Source organism: Peromyscus californicus, unplaced genomic scaffold (genome assembly GCF_007827085.1).
Source record: "Peromyscus californicus insignis strain IS unplaced genomic scaffold, ASM782708v3 Scaffold_14__1_contigs__length_90479793_seg_2, whole genome shotgun sequence".
NCBI lineage: Eukaryota > Metazoa > Chordata > Mammalia > Rodentia > Cricetidae > Peromyscus > Peromyscus californicus.
The window spans coordinates 17,924,488-17,943,584 of record NW_026294436.1 but is presented as its reverse complement, the minus strand read 5'-3'; the positions used below and the strand labels follow the sequence as shown (position 1 = coordinate 17,943,584).

The following is a 19,097-nucleotide window of genomic DNA, read 5'->3' as shown; positions in this document are numbered from 1 at the left end:
TTCCGGCATCTGTCAGAATTGGACACCAAGAAGCTACTGCTGATGACCATAGGAAGGCCAGGCTCCTCAGCAATGTCCATAGCCCTTCAAGCTTAGTAGAGGATGTGCCCAAAGTCAGCCCCGCCTTCTGTGCTAGGACAGACAGTGTTTGACCACAGCAATTCTAATAAAGGAAAGCACTTAATTATGGCTTACAGTTTCAGAGGTTTAGTCCATTGTCATCATTGTGATGGGGAAAGTGGTGGCATGCAGGTAGACATGGTAGAGGTAGCTGAGAGTTCTACATCTGGATCCACAGGCAGCAGGAAGAGAGAGACACTGGACCTGGCTTGGGCTTTTGAAACTTGAAAGCCCATCCCCAGTGACACACTTCCTCCAACAAGGCCACACCTCCTAATCCCTCCCAAGTAGTGCCACTCCCTGATGACTAAACATTCAAATATGTGAGCCTTTGGGCCATTCTTATTCAAACCACCACAGGCACAGACCCATGGGGACTCAGCAAGCATAGTGATGGTTGAGTGCTTGGGTCCTTGGCCAAGGCTGGGGTGTGACTAGAGCAGCTGCTGACTGAGAATAGGAAGAATCTCTAAACAAATAAACAGTAATGAAATTAGCCTACATCCAAGGGAACCCCAAGCAGAATACAAACAGAACGCATGATTAATTCCTGGATGTACTAATACAAGAGGATATTATGAAAACGTTAAACAGTTGCCTTAGCTGTTCTAAAAAGAATTCACTGTCCTGGTGGAATAAAAAAGTTAATCAGCTGACTATGTTTCTAAAAGTATAGTATTTGGAATAGAAAATGCCCAATAATTTGATTCTTTTGTATGCATGCATGAAAGCATATGATGTGACTGTTTCCCAGAGCAAGCTGAGGTCCCCATCTGCTCGGTTGTTGAGTGAGTTGTCTGTGGGAACCATATCCAGTTCTACAGAGTTAGATGGGATGTTCTCAGAGCAGGGTGGCTCTGATGCGTAAGGTCAAAGGTAGGGGTAAAAATGAGACTCATAAGAATTTGATTGGGGAACTGGAGAAAGGGGTCAGACCTGCAAGCAGGTCTTACATCTTTCCTTGGCTCCTGAATAACCATCAGTAGTCACTCTCTTCTCCCCACCTGACTTCCCAGAAGGCCTCTGGTGCCCAGAAAGGCAGGTGGCAGTTTGTGGACTTCTGACTTTCCTTCTGGCGATGTCTCTTGTGTTTGTGTTTTCTGGGCATTCATGTGAGAGCTTTCCAATTTGCCCCCTTCCCTTTCCCTCCAGCTTATCACAGTTCAGTGAAGAGAACATGATGGACCCCTACAACCTTGCCATCTGCTTCGGGCCCTCACTGATGTCAGTGCCAGAGGGCCATGACCAGGTGTCCTGTCAAGCCCACGTGAATGAACTGATTAAAACCATCATCATCCAACATGAGAACATCTTCCCAAATCCCAGGGAGCTGGAGGGCCCCATCTACAGCAGAGGAGGAAGCATGGAGGATTACTGGTAGGGGCCAGGGAGGGGAGGAGGGGAGGGAATGCCTGATAATAACTGTATAGGGGCCAGATGGTCAAGCAAAACCCAAAGGGAAGCAGCCAGGTCCTCCCACCTCCACTTACAGGTTCTGCAGGTGGCAGGAGCTGGCTGTTCTCCCATCTTAGACCCACCTACAGAATAAGTGTTACTTCACCAAACCCTTTTATTTTTTCTTTTTCATGAGTATTGTATAACTAGGGACCATCCTGAAAAATAATGACAACATCCAGGAAAGGAGAGTTTACAAAGTGGTGTTTAGACCTGCTGTTCATTGGGCAGCAGTGCCTAAACTGTGTACTGTGGTGGAAACAGAGCTGAGCCCCAGGGAATCCTGTTCTTAGGAGAAAGAGTCTGAATGAGGCAGAATCTCCTGCCTGAGTTTGTAAGATGGCACAACAGAATGATTTCAGAAATGTGTGACAAGAAAAAGGTGTAAACTTATCTGGGGTAGTTAGGCACAGTTCTCCCCAACCCCAGGAAAGTATGAGATTATGTAGACAAGGTTTTTCATGGCCTAGCCTGAGCACAGAATTCTAAAAGGAACTTCTGGGTACATTTGTGATAGACTACCTCTTTTAGACAAATGAATCATTTCCAAAAAATGGAATACTACTTCCCTTTTACAGACAAACTCCTTGCAACCCAGAGAGGCCAGTGCAGTGTTTCAGCCCACCCCAGTAATTGGGAGTCAACCCTGATCACTTAGCTTCTAGGATAAGGCTCCATCTAGTACCCCACACATAAACTGTAATACCACTTTACAGTGCCAATTTTCACTAACCCCTGGTGTCCCATACCTCCTCCCTGCTTTCCTAAATGGTTTTTCAATAGAAGCTGAAGACATAGCCAGACCAAATCAGATTCCGTCTAGATTTAACATCTGGAACCAATCCTTCCAGCCCCATTGCTATCAACCTCAGTAGGAGAGGACAAGGCATGTGTTTACTTAATTAGCAGCCAGTCAGTCCATGATCCTCCATGACCCCCTCAGAACCGCTGCCCAAGGAGTGTAGAAAACAATATTTGTGCCTCTCTGAACTTCCTAAGGCAGTGGCTTCCTTGGATCTACTTTCTCCTGGACTTGTGAGCCTAGGTCTGCATCTGAGCTTCTGTCACTGACAGGTGGCTGGTGGTGACCGGGGCTGCTGGCCCATTAGGTGAGCTCCAAGGATATATTCTCTTGCACATGACTCCCCTTTGCATGAGAGTTAAGAGCTGTGCAATGGTGTCTTTAGTTCTTGCCTTTACCTGTAAAGTTGGCCTTAGCTTCTTAAATATCAAATCACTGCAGGTTCTGGACCAATAAAGGGGCAGAGTGCTCCCAGCTCCCTGATCCCCAGTCCTTACCCAGGGACAGAGACCAAGGAGTATGGTTTACAGGACACACACGTGAAAGCTTTTTCTTCTAGTTTTCTCCCAGGTGTTTCCTCAGCCCTTACCCCATGTGTTGTGTATGTGATATTTATTGGAATATACCACACAGGTAATCATTGTGCCACTGTCCCAGGCCTTGGGCCAGAGGCACCAAGGAGCAATTGTCAGTGACCTTGATCCTGACCTCTCTTATTTAGGAAGAAAGAGAGATACTATCACAGTGAGCTAAGGCAGTGAAAAGATAAGCCCCCAAATCCTGGAGAGTGGCCAAGTGATCAGGACCATCAGGGAGAAGAGGCACCAGGCTGCTCTCCACAGATGTGGGAAAGTACATTTCTGACTACCCACTTACTAGTCTCCAAACTGGATTCTGGTTGCCTAGGACTGCTGCTGGGACCTTGGAGCTCGGGTGTTGATAGGGTTGGGCATGTTGTCAGGGCCAGAGGCGTAGGAGGGGAGACGCGTGGGATTTTAGGACTACATGGAACCTCAAAAAGTATCATTCTTTTACCATGGTGCAGATTTCAAAGTGGAAAGCCCAGACCAACAGCACCAGATCCTGTGGGACCAGAATGAAATGCAGATTCTCCAACCCTAGACAGATCTTGTGACTCAGAAAAGCTCAGAGTGGGATAATGTATGATTTTTAGCAGGCCCTCCAGGGCTCCCTGCAGTGTGAGGACTGATGCTTTGATGCCTTAGTGGCTGTGTGCTTAGAGTGTAGCAAGCCCACAGTTGTTCCAAGGAAGCTGTGTCAAGGGGAAGAAGAGAACTTTAGGAGCAAATACTGATGTCCCAGTTGTGACTCTTCTGTGGCAGTGACAGCACTCATGGAGAGACTACCTCTGCTGAAGACTGCGCCCAGGATGTGACAACAGAGCACCACACGAGTGATGACGGTATGCTATTAGTAGAGCAGAAACGATTATGTGTGTTGTGCATTCAGTGAACTCTGCTGTCCAGAGAAGAAAGGGGTTTCTTGTCTCTCCTTTCCTTGGAGGGACATTTCTCACATAAGAGATCAAACCAGAGGTGAATAACTAGACCTTGTGTAGTCCTTCAGCTTCCCTGCCCCACCTCTTAGCTCCCTATCTAGCCTGAGTCCAGTAGATAGAAGCCCCTAATGCTGCCAGGTTACTGGAAACCAAAGCAAAGGAAAGCTCATTTAAAAAACATCAAGCCTGGGGAATAGAGATGCTAGGTGCCAAGAACGCAGCAGAAGCCAAGTGAGGGGAGTGGGAATGAGGACACAGAAACCACACGCTTGCATGCCTGCCAACTGGAAAAATTGACCCTTCCAAAGTACAGATTTGTGTGTGCTGAACAGCCTGTGAGTGTGCATCCAGGGGTGGAATGCTCAGCTGTCATCCTCGAACCCCTCTAGAGTGCCCATGATTTATTAGAGTCTGTCCAGCCAGCACTTTTCCCTGCTTCCAGCCGTTCCACACCTCCATTTCTGGATCACTTGGTCTCTGGAAGTCTCAGCGGTTGACAGGGGGCCTCAGAATTTTATGGGCAGAAGAATGAAATGGCACAGTCTGCAGAGCTTTGCCTGCCCCCCGCCTTGCTAGAAATCCTGCAGTCTGGAGACGGCTTTTGAAGGGAGAGATGGGACTTCTTGTTCAGATCCTGGTGTTAGAGGGATCAGTATGATCTTTAGGAGAGAAGTTGGTATTACTGGAGAATTCAGTATTCGGAGCTGCCTTGTTCTCGTGCTGTCAGAGGCTTTATCTCTAGTGAGGTAGATGGGACAACTGAGAATAAGAGGTCATCAAGTCAAGTGATGTACCTGAGACGAAAGAGAACCGAGACCGGACCGCTAAGACACTGGTTCTGCAGTGCAGTCTCCAGCCAGCCCGTGTAGGGCTGACTTTCCGCCCAGAGCTCTGTGGGCACAGGCTTATTTTAATCAGCCTTCCTCTCTGCAGTGGTATTCATGATTAATGGTTCTGTGTCTTGGAGAGCCCTCTACTTACTGTCCAGTCTCTCCTGCGGCCTAGAACAGATAAGTGAGGACAGCGATGACCAACTGTCCAGACCCCACAGTGCTGGGGCACTGTTCTAAGCTCTTCACAGATTGTAATTGACTCCTCCTAACAACTTCATATTCCTGTCGTTTCATTTTATAGATGAGGAAAGGAAAGCCCACACAGAAGTAAAAGCACATTGCACTTCCAAGACCCTTCAATTTTTAAATTATTTTCATATGCATTTTCCATATATTTATTGTAAACCACTTTCCATGTTTTACATTCTACTGGGATGAATGAATAACACAAATAAATTACTTAAAATATGGTATGATTCAAAGGGTAGATGGCTGATAGATTTACTATATGATCAGAAGAGAAATACCGCTGAAAAATGCAGTATGATGGGCTGGATATAGAGTTCAGTGGTACAGCACTTGTCTTCGAACATCCACCTACGAAGCCTGAGCTCAATTCACGGTACTACCTAAAAGAAATAAAAAATACAGAATGGCAAGTTGGATAGATGGAATCAGCACAAGGAGCTGTGGAGTCAACAGAGAAGTTATCAGGGAAGCAGTGTCTCCATGTGTTACCCCAGCAGAAGAGAGGGTTAGACAGGCAGCAGAGACGGGGAGAGAGTGCCAGCTGTTAGATCTTTACAGATCCTGTGTGGCTTGTGTTTCACACTGGCCTATCCTTCCACCACTGTAAGTCCCGCTCAGTAGGCTTTTCATCCAGTTTCCTGATAGAAACATGTGATTTGTTCTTCTCTGCCTTTCCCAGAATGTGAGCCCATTGAGGCCATTGCCAAGTTTGACTACGTAGGACGGACAGCCCGGGAGCTGTCCTTCAAGAAGGGAGCATCCCTGCTGCTTTACCAGCGAGCTTCTGAGGACTGGTGGGAAGGCCGGCACAATGGTATAGACGGACTCATCCCCCATCAGTACATCGTAGTCCAGGACACGTAAGTGGGACCCTGGCACCTTTGAGGGTGGTGTCGGCTGCACTGTGGGCGTGAGACTTCAATTCTGGAACAGTAGGAGCATGAGGGAGACTAATTCCCAAAAGGGTCCTAAGGTTTTAGGACCATGGAGAACACCCTACCCCTGCAACTCAGTCTCCCCACTTTCTCTTCTCCCTTTAAATCCCCACTTAATCAATTTGTTTTAGAAATGTGCCAGCCAGTATTTATATTTATGCCTAATGAATGATAGTATGTACTTTTTAATTTGACCATGCATATTTCCTTTCTGGAAAGGTCAGGTTGAGAAAACATTTTTGCTTCTCTGGTTTTTTTTTGGGGGGGGGGGTATTTATTTGTTTGTTTTGTTTTGGGGGGGTTGGTTTTTGTTTTGTTTTTGAGACAGGGTTTCTCTGTGTAGAGCTGGCTATCCTAGAACTCACTCTGTAGACCAAGCTGACCTCAAACTCACAGAGATCCACCTGCCTCTGCCTCCCAAGTGCTGCGATTAAAGGCACCCAGCCTTCTCTGTTCTCTGTATGTGCATTTCGGTTTTTGAGATAGGGTCACTGTCGTAGTTAGAGTTACTGTTGCTGTGATGAAACTCTATGACCAAAGCAACTTGGGGGGAAAGGGGTTTATTTGGCTCACACTTCCATCACTAAAGAAGTCAGGACAGAAAATCAGTCAGGGCAGGGACCTGGAGGCAGAAGCTGATGCAGAGGCCATGGAGAGGTGCTGCTTACTGGCTTGTTCCTCGTGGCTTGCTCAGCCTTCCTTACACAATGCAAGGCCAACATCCCAGGGATAGCGCCACCCATAGTGAGCTGGGTGCTCACCCACCAGTCACTAATTAAGAAAATGCCCTCCAGTAGGGTCTTATGGAGGCATTGTCTCAGTTGAGAGTCCCTCCTTCCAGATGACTCTAGCTTGTGTCAAGTTGACATAAGACTAACTAATACAGTCTCACTCTGTAACTTAGGCTGCCCTGAGCTCACTGTATAACTCATAGCAGTCCTCCTGCCTTAGCCTCCCCCATGCTAAGATTACAGGCATGAGCCACCAGACTTCTCTTTTTAGACAACTGTCTACACCCCGGCCTGCTGAGCCGTTGATAGTACTTCCTACCTGCAAATGAAAATTGACAGGTTCCTTTTTAGGAGAAATCTGGCTTAAGAAGCGTTGTAAAAGAAGAAAAGTAAGGCGAGGAGGGAAAAGGATGTCAGAGAACAAGGAAAGCCAGAGCTGGCTCTAGACTTCTCTTTGGATAGGCTGTCTGTTGGTTCCCACCCTTTGAGAATATTTCCTAGGCAGGAAGTAGTGATCCTTGTAGCCTACCCAAACCTGCCTCTCTGTCCCTTCGCCCTAACTCTGCCCTCACACTTCTCTAGGATACAGCATTATCACTGTTTTTAGTCCCTCCCTTACTGTTATTTTTTAAAGGTTGATATCCTGAATGAGTCTGCACCCTCCCATCCTGTCCTGGGCTCCTTCTTCGGGGAAATCCTCTCTGTGTTGATAACATCGAAAACCTGGTGGCGATCTGTGCGTGGACAGGACCCTCCCAAATTTAGCATTATGACTTCACTACGGGATCGAGAGAAGATGAATTATGGGAGGAAAGGGGCTTTCTTTGTCATCAGTAGCCAGAGGGGCCAGGAGAGCAGTGGAGAGACCTGGGACCATCTTGGACGCCCTGAGCGAGGCTAGATGTGCTACGACAGTGGCCATGTGTCCACGCCCTGCCTCAACACTGGCATCTCCCTCCAGAGTCACTACAGAGCTGCCTGTCCTTACCAGCAGTGCTCAGGACCACAGATAAACCACAGCCTGGACTTCCACCTCCTTCTCCAGGAGGTGGTCCCATCATGGCCACCCCATGAAAGCAGCATGGGGTCAAAGGCAGATGCCTTGAATCCAGGTGTCCCCTAGCCAAGCTTTCCTGAGGAGCTGAGGATCAAATAGAACTCAGCAGATTATTTATTTTTATTTACATGACCCTCCAGAGGCCCTCAGGTTTCCTTGCCTCTGTTCACAGAATTAGCCCCACCAGGGGTTACCGCTGCCTCCAGGCTGTGTGGGGTCGTGTGTATGTCCAGGGGGGCCATCTTGCTGATTTAACACTGCTTTTTGTGTTTTCCCTTCTCCCTGCCTGCCTGTCCCTTCTGCCCCAGCGAGGACGGTGTCGTGGAGAGGTCCAGCCCCAAGTCTGAGATTGAGGTCATGTCTGAGCCACCTGAAGAAAAGGTGACAGCCAGAACGGGGGCCAGCTGTCCCAGTGGGGGTCATGTAGCTGATATTTATCTTGCAAACATCAACAAGTAAGCGCTGCTTTTCATTTTCTGCTCCCCTAAGTGACTCACTCACTCACTCACCTCACCCCTGGCCTAACCCCCTGCTCCTGTGCTGTCCGCAGGGCTCCAGCTCCCCACCTAACAGTCCCCGTGTGTTGTTTGCTGCCGCATGGATGGCAGGGCTGAGCAGGCGTATGTGGGTCTGCGGGTAGACCCCAGCCTCCAACTGTCTGTTACCATCCTGTGGTACTCTGTGGTCCGCAGTGTCTGTCTGCCCAGACTTCCCGGCAGTCTTAGCCAAGCCTTCATCAGAGCTTTGGTCACCTTATGCAGCTCCTCGGTTTTGTGCTATTTCTCATCAGTGCCTTCACTTTTCCAGTTCTTAGTCAAATAGTATTCGATGTCTTCTTTGACCCTTGTCTGTCTGAAGATTCAGAGTTTCGTATGTCTTCCACCAGGCTACTGTCCACCAGGTGGGCTAACTTAGACGTCATGTGTCTGGTTCTCCCTCTCCCACATTCATGGCCATGGAAAAGAGAAGAGCACTGAGCCCAAGGGAAGCTTTGTGCTGAGCTCCTAAACCATCCTGTGACCATGTGCTCCCTGTCACACTGGCAGAAATCACTTTTCATTTTTTCCTTGTTGCTTTAGCACTGTGTATTACCCTTCCCTAGCAGTCCCTTTGCAGATGCCCACTCCTGTCCAGCAGGCTTATTCTGACCCCAGCTTTCATTGTGGCCATTAGCAGTGTTCTGAGGTTCTAACTCCATCCACACCTGCTGGCTATCTAGAGGGAGTCCTCGTTCGCCCGCCCATGAGCTGCTGCCTCCCCAGGAGGCACTCAGGCTATTGGAGAACTAATCTCATCTCAAGGGGCCAGACACCAAGTCCTACAGACCTCTTTCCGCCAGACCCTGAACTGTGGCCCAGTGCCAGGAGGATGACAAGCCCCGGGGCACTCGTGGTGAACGTGGATTGGAGATGACGTACAGTGTGTATTCCTTCTGACTCCGGAGGGCTGAACCGATTCGCACTTTGAAACCCTGTTAACCGTAGCCTCTGGACACTGAGACTGGAAGGAGAATAAAAGATGCTTATTGTTTGTAAACTGCATGAGGTTGCCAGATCTCTTGGCTTTTTTCCAACCAGGCAATAGAGGGGTTGGGGGACACGGATCTTTCCTATCTCTTTCACACTCAAGTTCATCTAGTTTATTCAGCTCACTCACTCAGTGTAGTCATAATTTAATTCAGACCGGTAAACAAGCGGAGGATTTTATACTCTTCCCTCCAGTCTGCTAGGAGGGCAAGCTAAGAAAAAGTAGCTGCCAGCTAATCACTTTTTTTTTTATTTACAAGTCTGTGTTAATTATGATTCTACAATCACAAAGCCATGAGCTTATTAAGCCAGAAACCAAGACGACGGTGGAAGTGAAGTTAGATATTTATTTAGGCACTTTTATTCTTGTTTTTTATGGTGTTGGGGATAGAACTGAACACGGCACATATACAAGTGGAGCACTCTACTGCTGAGTTACAGCTTCATCCCTGGGTATTAAATTTTAAGTCAACATATCTTTGATGCCATTTATACAAAGGAATTACAGAGAACAAAAGCTGACATAGCCAAAAGGTAAACATCGGGTAGGAAGTCAAGGTCGTTCCCTTGAACTCCCTGCTTGGTGGTATTAAGATTCTTAAAATGAATTTCCTGGGGACAGACCAAAACCAAACCATGTCAGCACGGTTTACTCACACTTTCCCAGGCACCAGCCAATCAGTGCATGAGTGACAGCCCCCAGTATGCCTGGCCCCTAGGAGTGAGTCTGCCTTTCTGCCTTCCCAACTACCTCCAGAACAGTGTTCCCGGGAAACTTGAGTTTCCTGATTGCCTTGGAGAACTCTCTCCTCCTGGGCCCTCTCATCTGATTAACTCCTCCTCAGCTTCCAAGACTCGGTCTAAACATTACCTATTTGGGTAAGCCTTCCTTACACCCTGAGTTCCTTGAGGCTGAAAACAGTGCCCTCATTCTGCACCAAAATGGCTTGAGTTGTTGGTACTCGGTGCTACTCCTGGTTCCTCCTCCAGGCTGAGCTCCTTGTAATCGGCATCTCTGTCTTCCTCATCTCTATGCCCCAGATAGAGCCTGGGATGATGCTCCCACAGTCTCCTAAGTCTGCCTTCTCAGCAGTTCTGATCTGTGAGTCAGCCATCCTTGAATGGAAAAAGGAAATCAGCAGAGTTCTTAGGGTGTGGTGTTTCAGTTTCATTCCACATCCTATATTAACCATCTGCTTTGTGCCAAGCACCAATGCTAGCTTTTCAGAGCTCACAATCTGGCGAGGCAAAGGACCATATGGAAGGTAACTGAAAAGCAGTTGTATGGAAGCCCTGAAGGAACATGGGAGGGAGGAATCTCTTCAGTCTGTAGTTGGAGGTACTAGTGTCGTGGAAAACTTGACAAAGGAGGGCTCGTTTCAGCAGGACCTTTAGAGCATCCTTTGTCTGATTGAGAATGGCTGCCTCACAAGGCTCGAGCAGCCACGTTCATGGCTGCCGGGCCACACCCTGCTGGACCCAGAAAGATCAAGCAGCCCTCAGCTGTGAGCAGCACAGGACTGACTTAAGGCATTAGCTCTGCTTCAGAGATGCCACCCCCCACCCCCCCACCCCCCACCCCCCCACCCCCCACCCCCCACCCCCTCACCCCCCACCCCCGTCTGCAGTCCTGCTATTACCATCCCAGTCCCCAGCTCAGCTCATCCTCCTCAATCGACTCAAAGTCAGAGCCTCACAGCTGCTCTCTGAACTAGCAGCTCAGTGGCATCGTAGGTGAGGTCCTTTAAAATCTGGTTCAAAAAAAAATAAAATTATTCAGCAGCATGCAGTACCCATAGGGCTAGGATCCCACTCTCTCATGTCATTTGAGAGCCTTCTGTGGTATGAAATAAATGGGCCCAGTGCTGGGTGCCGGAGGAGTTGTGTAGATGCCCTTTCTACCCTGAGATCAGGCACACAGTGAGCGCTCTGTGCCACTGCAGTTCCTTGAAAAATCTCTTCCATGGCTATGAACTACAAGTAGCCTCTTGCCAGGGCCCGGATGGTGATGGGCTTGCTGCGGTATAGCTGAGCAAACTGAAATTTGGAAAAGTTGGCTCCTGTTGCCAGCCGTTCTCCCCTCCTTGGTGATGGTGAGGCGTTCTCACCTGGGGCTTGGGTTTCTGTGCAGGCAGGCAGTGGAGTGGGTCTCTTCACGAATCTTTCTCCCATTAGAAACGTTCCCTTGAACAGGCAATTCTTTTTTCTGACAGCATCTTGCATGTTTAGAACTCAAAGCTCACAACTACCAAGTAAGTATCCATTTCGCCTCTGCCCAGGTTGGGGGTTGGAGGGAACAGATCCATAGAGAAAACAAGAGAAAGAAAAACTGAAGAGGTAGGGTATTCTGTGTGACTTTCTTTAGCTGTCCAAAGTGCCAGCCTCCACCCCTCTGTCACAATCCTAGCTCCCTTGGACCCAGGGCTTCCTGATCAGATGCCGTTTCTGTTTGTTGAAGGCAAAGGAAGCGTCCAGAATCTGGGAGCATCAGAAAAGCATTTCGGAGTGACAGCCATGGGCTGGGCAGTTCTCTGACTGACTCCTCCTCCCAGGGGGTGGGGGCTAGCTGCCGTCCATCCTCTCAGCCCATCATGAGCCAGAATCTCCCCAAGGAAGGGCCAGATAAGTGTTCCATCAGTGGCCATGGGAGCCTCAACTCAATCAGCCGCCACTCGTCCCTGAAGAACCGGCTGGACAGTCCACAGATCCGGAAGACCACCACTGCAGGAAGGTCAAAAAGCTTCAATAACCATCGGCCCATGGACCCTGAAGTCATTGCACAGGTAACTGAGGGACCCTGGACAATCAGTAGTAAGCTACACTTATCAGTTCCGCTCAGAGCAGCCCCGGCTAATCAACAAAACTTCAAACAGACCAATGCTCTGTACGTTCTGTAGAGAGTGCAGCAAGTATCATACATGTGAACCTGCCAAGACAGCTTACTGAGCAATCCGCCTATCCCTGTCTCCCCAGCAGCCTGAAAGTAGAATTAATAGCATTCTACCTTCTTATTCGTATTCTGATTGTTTACAAGACTGTTTACTTTTAAAGCCAGCAGTTAAGAATATTTTGATAAAAGTCTATTATTAGTCCAAGTTTCATGAGTTAAGACCTAAGGTAGGGTCTAGAGAGATGGCTCAATAGATAAGAACACTTCCTGTGCAAGCAAGATGAACTGAACTCAAATTCGCAGCACCCACATCAAAGGCATGGTCATGTATGCCTGTAGCCCCAGTGTTGGGGATTAAGGGCAGGCAGATTTCTAGAACCTGCTGACCAGCCAGCCAGCCTAGCCAAAACAACAAGCTTCAAATTCAGTGAGAGTCTCTGCCCCAAAAAACGATAAGGTAGAGAGCAATAGAGGAGGATACCTGACATCTTCCTCTGGCCTCTGCACATAGAACACACACATGAAAAATTAGATGGATAGATAGGTAGATATATAGGTAGATAGGTAAGGAGAGAGAGAGAGAGAGAGAGAGAGAGAGAGAGAGAGAGAGAGAGAGAGAGAGAGAGAGAGAGAGATACATAGACAGACAGACAGATGATAGAAACACAATAGTAGACTTCAGTGAAGCGAAGACTCAAATATAGTTCAGGTCACATTGTATATTTCTCTGCCTATCCCTGTCACCCCATCTCATAAAGCTGATCTCTAATGCTTGTAGGTAGATGCTTAGCCCACCATCTGATTTTGTCCTAAAGACCCCAAAGTATTCTTGTTGCTTGAAGCTCGAGTACCAGAAGGTAACAGTGCAGATGAGCTCCCAGATTGCAGGAGCTTCCTTTTCATCTGCACCACATTGATGACTCTGTTTTCCATGAAATATTAGAAACCCAACTCGACCTCTAAACATCCAACTACTGGGGCCACTCCGAGCAGTTCTCTCAGACGTCTCTCCCAGCTATATAATGTTCGTTAGAACAGGTAGGAACTAAGGGCTTGTTTTTGTCCTCTTCCTCACCTCATCTTCTGGGGTGATCAGGAGAGGGCAATAGGAGCTCTGTATGGCCTCTGTTGGTTTCCTTGGTGCTCGGTGCTCTACTGAAGGAGGTGTACCTGGTAGGCCCAGTGTTGAGCCCTGGGCCTGTGGTGTCTTGCTTCATTCACCTCCTACCCTGTTTAAGCTCCTGACAGCGATCTGCCTTGCACCATGGGAATCCTCCTTGGTCCTCTTTTGGCCAGCCATTAACCAAATGTTAGAAACTGTGAACATACTAGCCGCATCACAGGACAGAGCTAGGAGATAAGAGTTTTTCCTGAGCATTCTAAAAGATTTGAGAAGCCCACAGGTGTATCTCAGTGATGCAAGCTCAAAATGCTTGCCTAGCATGCTTAGGCTCCTGGGTTCCATCCCTGACATTGCAGAGGGAGGAAGAAAGGAATAAATGCCATAGTGATGGGTGAAAATGGATCACTATCATTCATAACAAACTTCGATCATGCAATCCGACAGGTAGCCCTGAGTTGGGAGCCTGGGACTTATTTGAGTCTTAGAATCTTTGAAAGTATTCTTGATCCCAAAGAGGAGTCCTGTGGTGTGACTTTGGAACACCATCTTAAGCGCAAGTTTGCAGGAGGGTATGGAAGCTGGGCACTCTTACTGGATGCTTGCATACAAGGGGTCTTTGGTTCTGCCTTGAGCCCCTGGACTTGGGCTGCCATTTTTTCTAAAATCTTCAGTATCTACTGATTTGTAGGTGCTAACTTACTTACCTATATGGGCTTTGGCTCCCCCTTTTGGCCACTCTTGGCTTCCCTTTCATGGTGCTGGGTAGAAGGAAATGGTTCCAAGTTGCACTCTTGGGTGAGTTGGGAAATTGGAGCATTGTCCTGATAAATCTTCAAGGACTTGGTTCTTGAACATTCCTTAGCTCTTGTGGAGAAAGGAATAACCCCATTCACCATTGGCCTTGAAGTAAAGAAAAGAAAGCCCTTACTTGATCTCCACCACTTTGTAAAATGTGTTCATTGTGTACACTTTCAAACATACACAGAGAATTACATAGTGAATCCCCGTGTACTCATGACCTCTCTTCCGTTTAATTATCTGTCATTTCATCCAGAAATGTTTCAGCACCTGTCATTAAAACCGAGGACTCAAGTTGAAAATATTCAGCTACCCTTTTTTTAATAATATTTTTTCTTAGTTGTTAAATTTAATACATTTATGCAATGTATTTTGATCATGTCATCCACTACCACCTCCAGCTCCTCCTAATGCCTCCCACTTCACTTCCCTCCCAACCTCATGTCTTTCTTTTGTTATTGTTTTTTTTAGTACTCCCGAGTCCAATATATATTTCTGTATCTATGTATTTATGGCAAGTTTAATACTTTCCATAGATGCATAGGTCTAGGACCACCCGCTGCGGCATGGTCTACCTCCCAGGAGCCCCATCCCCAAAAGTGAGTGACTCTTCCTCTCTCAGCAACCATCAACTGCCAGCGCTCCTCCGATAGGGGTGCAGCCTCAGGGGCCCCTCCCCAGTTTCTGCTGAAATTTTGGCTGGCTTGATCGTGTGCGGGTAACACAAGTGGTATGAGTTGATGTGTGCAACAGCCTTGTCACATCCAGAAGTCATTAATTACTCTTTCTAAATTCCTGATGATGAAAATCTCTGTCCCCTTTCTCCACATTCTGGACATTCATGTGTTCAAGGACTTTGGCCAAGTAAAATAATGCATTTTATAATTGGTTTCATGGCTTGGCCTATTTGGTTGAAATAGGATCCTTGGGGATGTCTGTCTTGGTTTGACTTACTTCTTCCTTTTTCCTGTTTTGCAGGATATTGAAGCAACAATGAACTCTGCCTTGAATGAGCTTCGAGAGCTGGAGCGGCAGAGCAGTGTTAAGCACACCCCTGATGTGGTTCTGGACACCTTGGAGCCCCTCAAGACCTCCCCAGTGGTAGCCCCCACATCGGAGCCCTCCAGCCCCCTGCACACCCAGCTCCTCAAGGACCCTGAGCCTGCCTTCCAGCGCAGCGCCAGTACTGCTGGGGACATGGCCTGCGCCTTCCGGCCCGTCAAATCTGTCAAGATGGCTGCCCCCGCTCAAACCACCCGCCACACGGCCCAAGCCAACTGTCTTCCCCAAAACAAATGCCACTAGCCCTGGTGTCAATTCATCAGCTTCCCCACAGGCCACCGACAAGTCTTGTACTGTCTAGGGGGTATAACTTAATTGTGTTAGACAAGGAGACTGATGGTTATTAAAATCTTCCTATTTAACTAGCTTGGAGACTTCAGTTGAAAATAGATTCTAAGTTGTTCTTACAGGAGTTAGCCTTCCCGTTATCCAGACCTTGAGAATGAAGCCCTTGTTACTGCTTTTCCCTTCCTGGCCCTTCCCTCCACTCTTCGCTCCCCTCTGTTGTAATCCAGCCAGCTACAGTACATATTGTTCTTAGGTTAGCCAGAGACAAGTTTTCCATGGTCGGGTTGCTATGGTATCTGCCAAGGCAAGACATGGGAACATGGGCCTATGTCTCTGTCCCTTCATACCATAGAGGATACCTTGAGCAGACGGTTGGCTGCGGCCACCTAGCTCTCAGTGGCATCTTGTTTTGAGTACTAATTTAAAAAATCATATATAGCCCAGTTTTCATTTTCTATAAATATATATATTCGTGCGCATGCGCACTCATGCACACACAGGTTTTTCTGCTCTCTGGTGTAGCCTCTTCTGGTCAGGGACCACTCTTAGTTGTTGGGGCAGTTCACACAGAAGCCACCAGGAGTCTCTGTTCTCATCACAAACTTCGTTCTGTTTGGATCAGAGAAACCTGGCCTTCGAAATCTCTCTGTCCTAGAAATTGAGCAGAGTGGGACGGTCCTGTGCTCTGATGTGGGGGTGGGGATTGTCTTCTTCCTCTTGCTGTGAGTTGGTCACTGCTGTTTGCATTTGCTCCGCTCCATCCCGTAGAAGTACATCTCAATCTTATTAAGCTTTTAAAGTTTTTCTGAACATAGAGACTTTTCTTCAGTTCCTGTCTTTGTCTCTGACACATCATTTTCCATTTAAGACATTTTCCAATATAAGACAGTTTTATAGCTAGTTCCTTTTAGAGTAAAAAGTCTTAAAGTTTTATTATGTTTATGGCAGGTTTGAAAGGGGTAGGGAATGGGTCCTTCTTCCTTCCAACTTTTTTGGCATTTAACATTTTTTTTTTTTTTTCGAGACAGGGTTTCTCTGTGTAGCTTTGCGCCTTTCCTGGGACTCACTTGGTAGCCCAGGCTGGCCTCGAACTCACAGAGATCCGCCTGGCTCTGCCTCCCGAGTGCTGGGATTAAAGGCGTGCGCCACCACCGCCCGGCGGCATTTAACATTTTTAAAGTTCACTATTCTATTTAAAAAAATTTAAGTTGCTCTCTGATAATCCAAAAATTGTCCCCAGATTAAAACTATTTCAGGTTTACCCCTTGGCTTAGTTTTTTATAAGACTCTCTCTGGAGGTGGGCAGGGGCTCGGAAAGCACTCGTTCAGTTCTAGAGACCCTGCCTTTGGAGACCATTTTTTTGTTTATCCAAACAAGGTCAACTAAGGAAACTTTGACCCCTATAAACTCAAAATTATTTTCCCAAAGGCAGAAGAATCTTTAAAAGTAAAGAATTGAATGCTTTCATATTGGGGCCTGCCCTTGGCCTGCTTCAGATGTGCTTCCAGGGAATTCTCTAGCCAGCCTGCAAGCCTGGGGCTTGAACACCCACTCCTCTCCATCCTGCTACCCAAGAGCGCCAGAGCTCGGAAGTCGTGGTTCAGGCTCACGCGTTTCAGCAGCTCCGTGAAGCTCAGGCTCATTCCTCCTCTCTGGCCTCTGGTTTGAAAGCTGTGCTTTTATTTAACTTGATTGCTTTTCTGTAGTTCAAGAGAGACAGTGGGTTGCCATTCAGGTTGGAAAATCTGAATGTTCTTAGCTTCGGGCTAGAAGAGGTCCTTTTGGACCAATGGTTGGATCTTTAGAAAGTGGCGGCTGTTTCTCTGTGTGTGAAGGGAATGGGGAGCTGGAAGGAGTCTCTGAAGAGAAGAGTACCTTGCGGCACCAGGGAGACTAGAGAAGTGAGTGAGTCATGCAGGGGACAACCCTGGTCCTCGGGCCGCCTGGTTTCTTTCTGCTCTTTTTCCTGACCTGTCATCTTGACCTGGGCTTGTACTGCTCCTGAGCCAAGGGGGGGCTTTCAGACTCAAGGATCTCTTTCCTTGCTGAAATGATCCCCCGTCCTTACATTCCTCTTAATCTAAGTGATAGAAGTTTCCAACCTGCCCTTTTTCCTCTCTCCAGGACACTACCCTCTAAGAAGGTAAAAACGAAGCTTCTTGAAGACCACACTTTGGGTCTGTTCTCTGTTCTTGCCTTCTCTTTTAGCCCTGTACATTATTTGTGTTTGTCATCCCCTTGGTCGATGTCCATCTGCTGACTTGCATAACGAACTGGACGGTGTACAAGTGGTTCCCTACTAACCCCAGCTCTGGGAGCCTCGCTGTCTTCCTTATCTCTGGTGCTTCTGACGCCTCTGAGATGGTCCTGTTAAAAGGAGTAGGAACCAATAGGAGGAGAGTCCTCCTCGGCAGAGCTCACTTCAACTGGAATTGAGGTTGCACACTGTGATTTTACACCCAAAAGCCAAAAGGAGCCAGCCACCCCAGGCCCTGGGCAACTAGCCTCCCTCAGATAGGCTTGCCCGAAACCAGCATGATGCTTCCAAGAGCCCTGCTCTGCCCCTCGTGGCATGGATCCTTTCCCTGGTGTGGACTCAGTCTTTGGGGAAGAAAAGTGGTGTGGGGCTACCAGCATCCCAGTTTGGAACGTAGAGGAGTTTGCCACCAGCAGCTTATAAACTGGAAATGCTGGTCTCAGCCAGCCTCCTCAGGCCACCCTTGTTTGTCCCCAAGGAGATGAGAAATCCCTCCAGCATCAGGATGAACAGACCACTGGAAGGGCTGGTGTGCATGGACTTCCGTTCAGAAGAGAACTTAGATCTTCCAGGGAACTGCAATGTTGTGGCGTCTGATTTTTATGTCACATTTGTGTAAAATGGTATGTTCTTTAAAACGGTGTTGATAACTGGAATATTGTATGTATGCTTGAAGATGCTTTGTGTGAACCTAAGACTCACTCAGCCGATGTTGGATTGGGGAGAATCCAAAGCACAACTTCAAAATAAAACACATTTTTAGGTTTCACTGCTGCAAGCCATCTCCCTTTCCCCTCTCCCTGAAAGTTCTGATTCATCTGAGTCAAGCCTAGCGATAGGAGGAACAAGGTGGCCTTGGACCTTCTCTGTCCCTCTATCCATTGGTTCCGTTTGGCCCATGTGTGGAACTTCAGAAGTTTTGTAGGAAGTCTTCTAGCATACTGTTTACCAGTCTGTGGTCATAAGAACTTTCCTTAACAGAATCTACCTTTTGTTTTTAATGAGGACTGCTTCATTTCTGTCTTCATGGTCAGATTTCCCACTTGAAAGACTGAAACCTATAAAGCTGGTTGGAAATTTTGCCAGCTACGACTAAGGGTGGCCAGGTGGGTCTGTATTTTAAGATTTATCATTTTTGCTTAGTGTGTTCTAGGTGTTTTTCCTTCGTGTTTATCTGTACAATGCATGCAGTACCACAGAGGTCAGAAGAGGGCATACTATCCTTTGGAACTGAAGTTACAGACAGTTGTGAGCCACCGTGTGGCTGCTGAGAACTGAACCCTGGTCCTCTGCAAGAACAGCCAGTGCTCTTAACTGCTGAACCATCACTCCAGCCCCTGCCAATGGTCCTTTGTCTTTCACAGCTAGACCCCTGAGTCAGCCTGCCCTTGGCCATCTCCTGTATCTGGAAGAAGTTCTGACCAACATGCCTTGTTGCTGGTGTACTGGGG

At 47.7% G+C, this 19,097-nt stretch overlaps 1 protein-coding gene across 1 annotated transcript in view; it reads left to right on the top strand.

Annotated features, from left to right (window-relative positions):
• Srgap2 (SLIT-ROBO Rho GTPase activating protein 2) overlaps nt 1-18,415 on the top strand; it is a 224,989-nt gene extending 206,574 nt beyond the window's left edge. The window contains 7 exon segments of the mRNA XM_052736861.1: nt 1,273-1,497; nt 3,721-3,800; nt 5,658-5,838; nt 8,010-8,156; nt 11,686-12,010; nt 15,017-15,280; nt 15,282-18,415. Coding sequence (XP_052592821.1) covers nt 1,273-1,497; nt 3,721-3,800; nt 5,658-5,838; nt 8,010-8,156; nt 11,686-12,010; nt 15,017-15,280; nt 15,282-15,401 — 1,342 coding nt within the window. The 3' untranslated portion in view covers nt 15,402-18,415.
• Nucleotides 18,416-19,097: the final 682 nt, after the last annotated feature.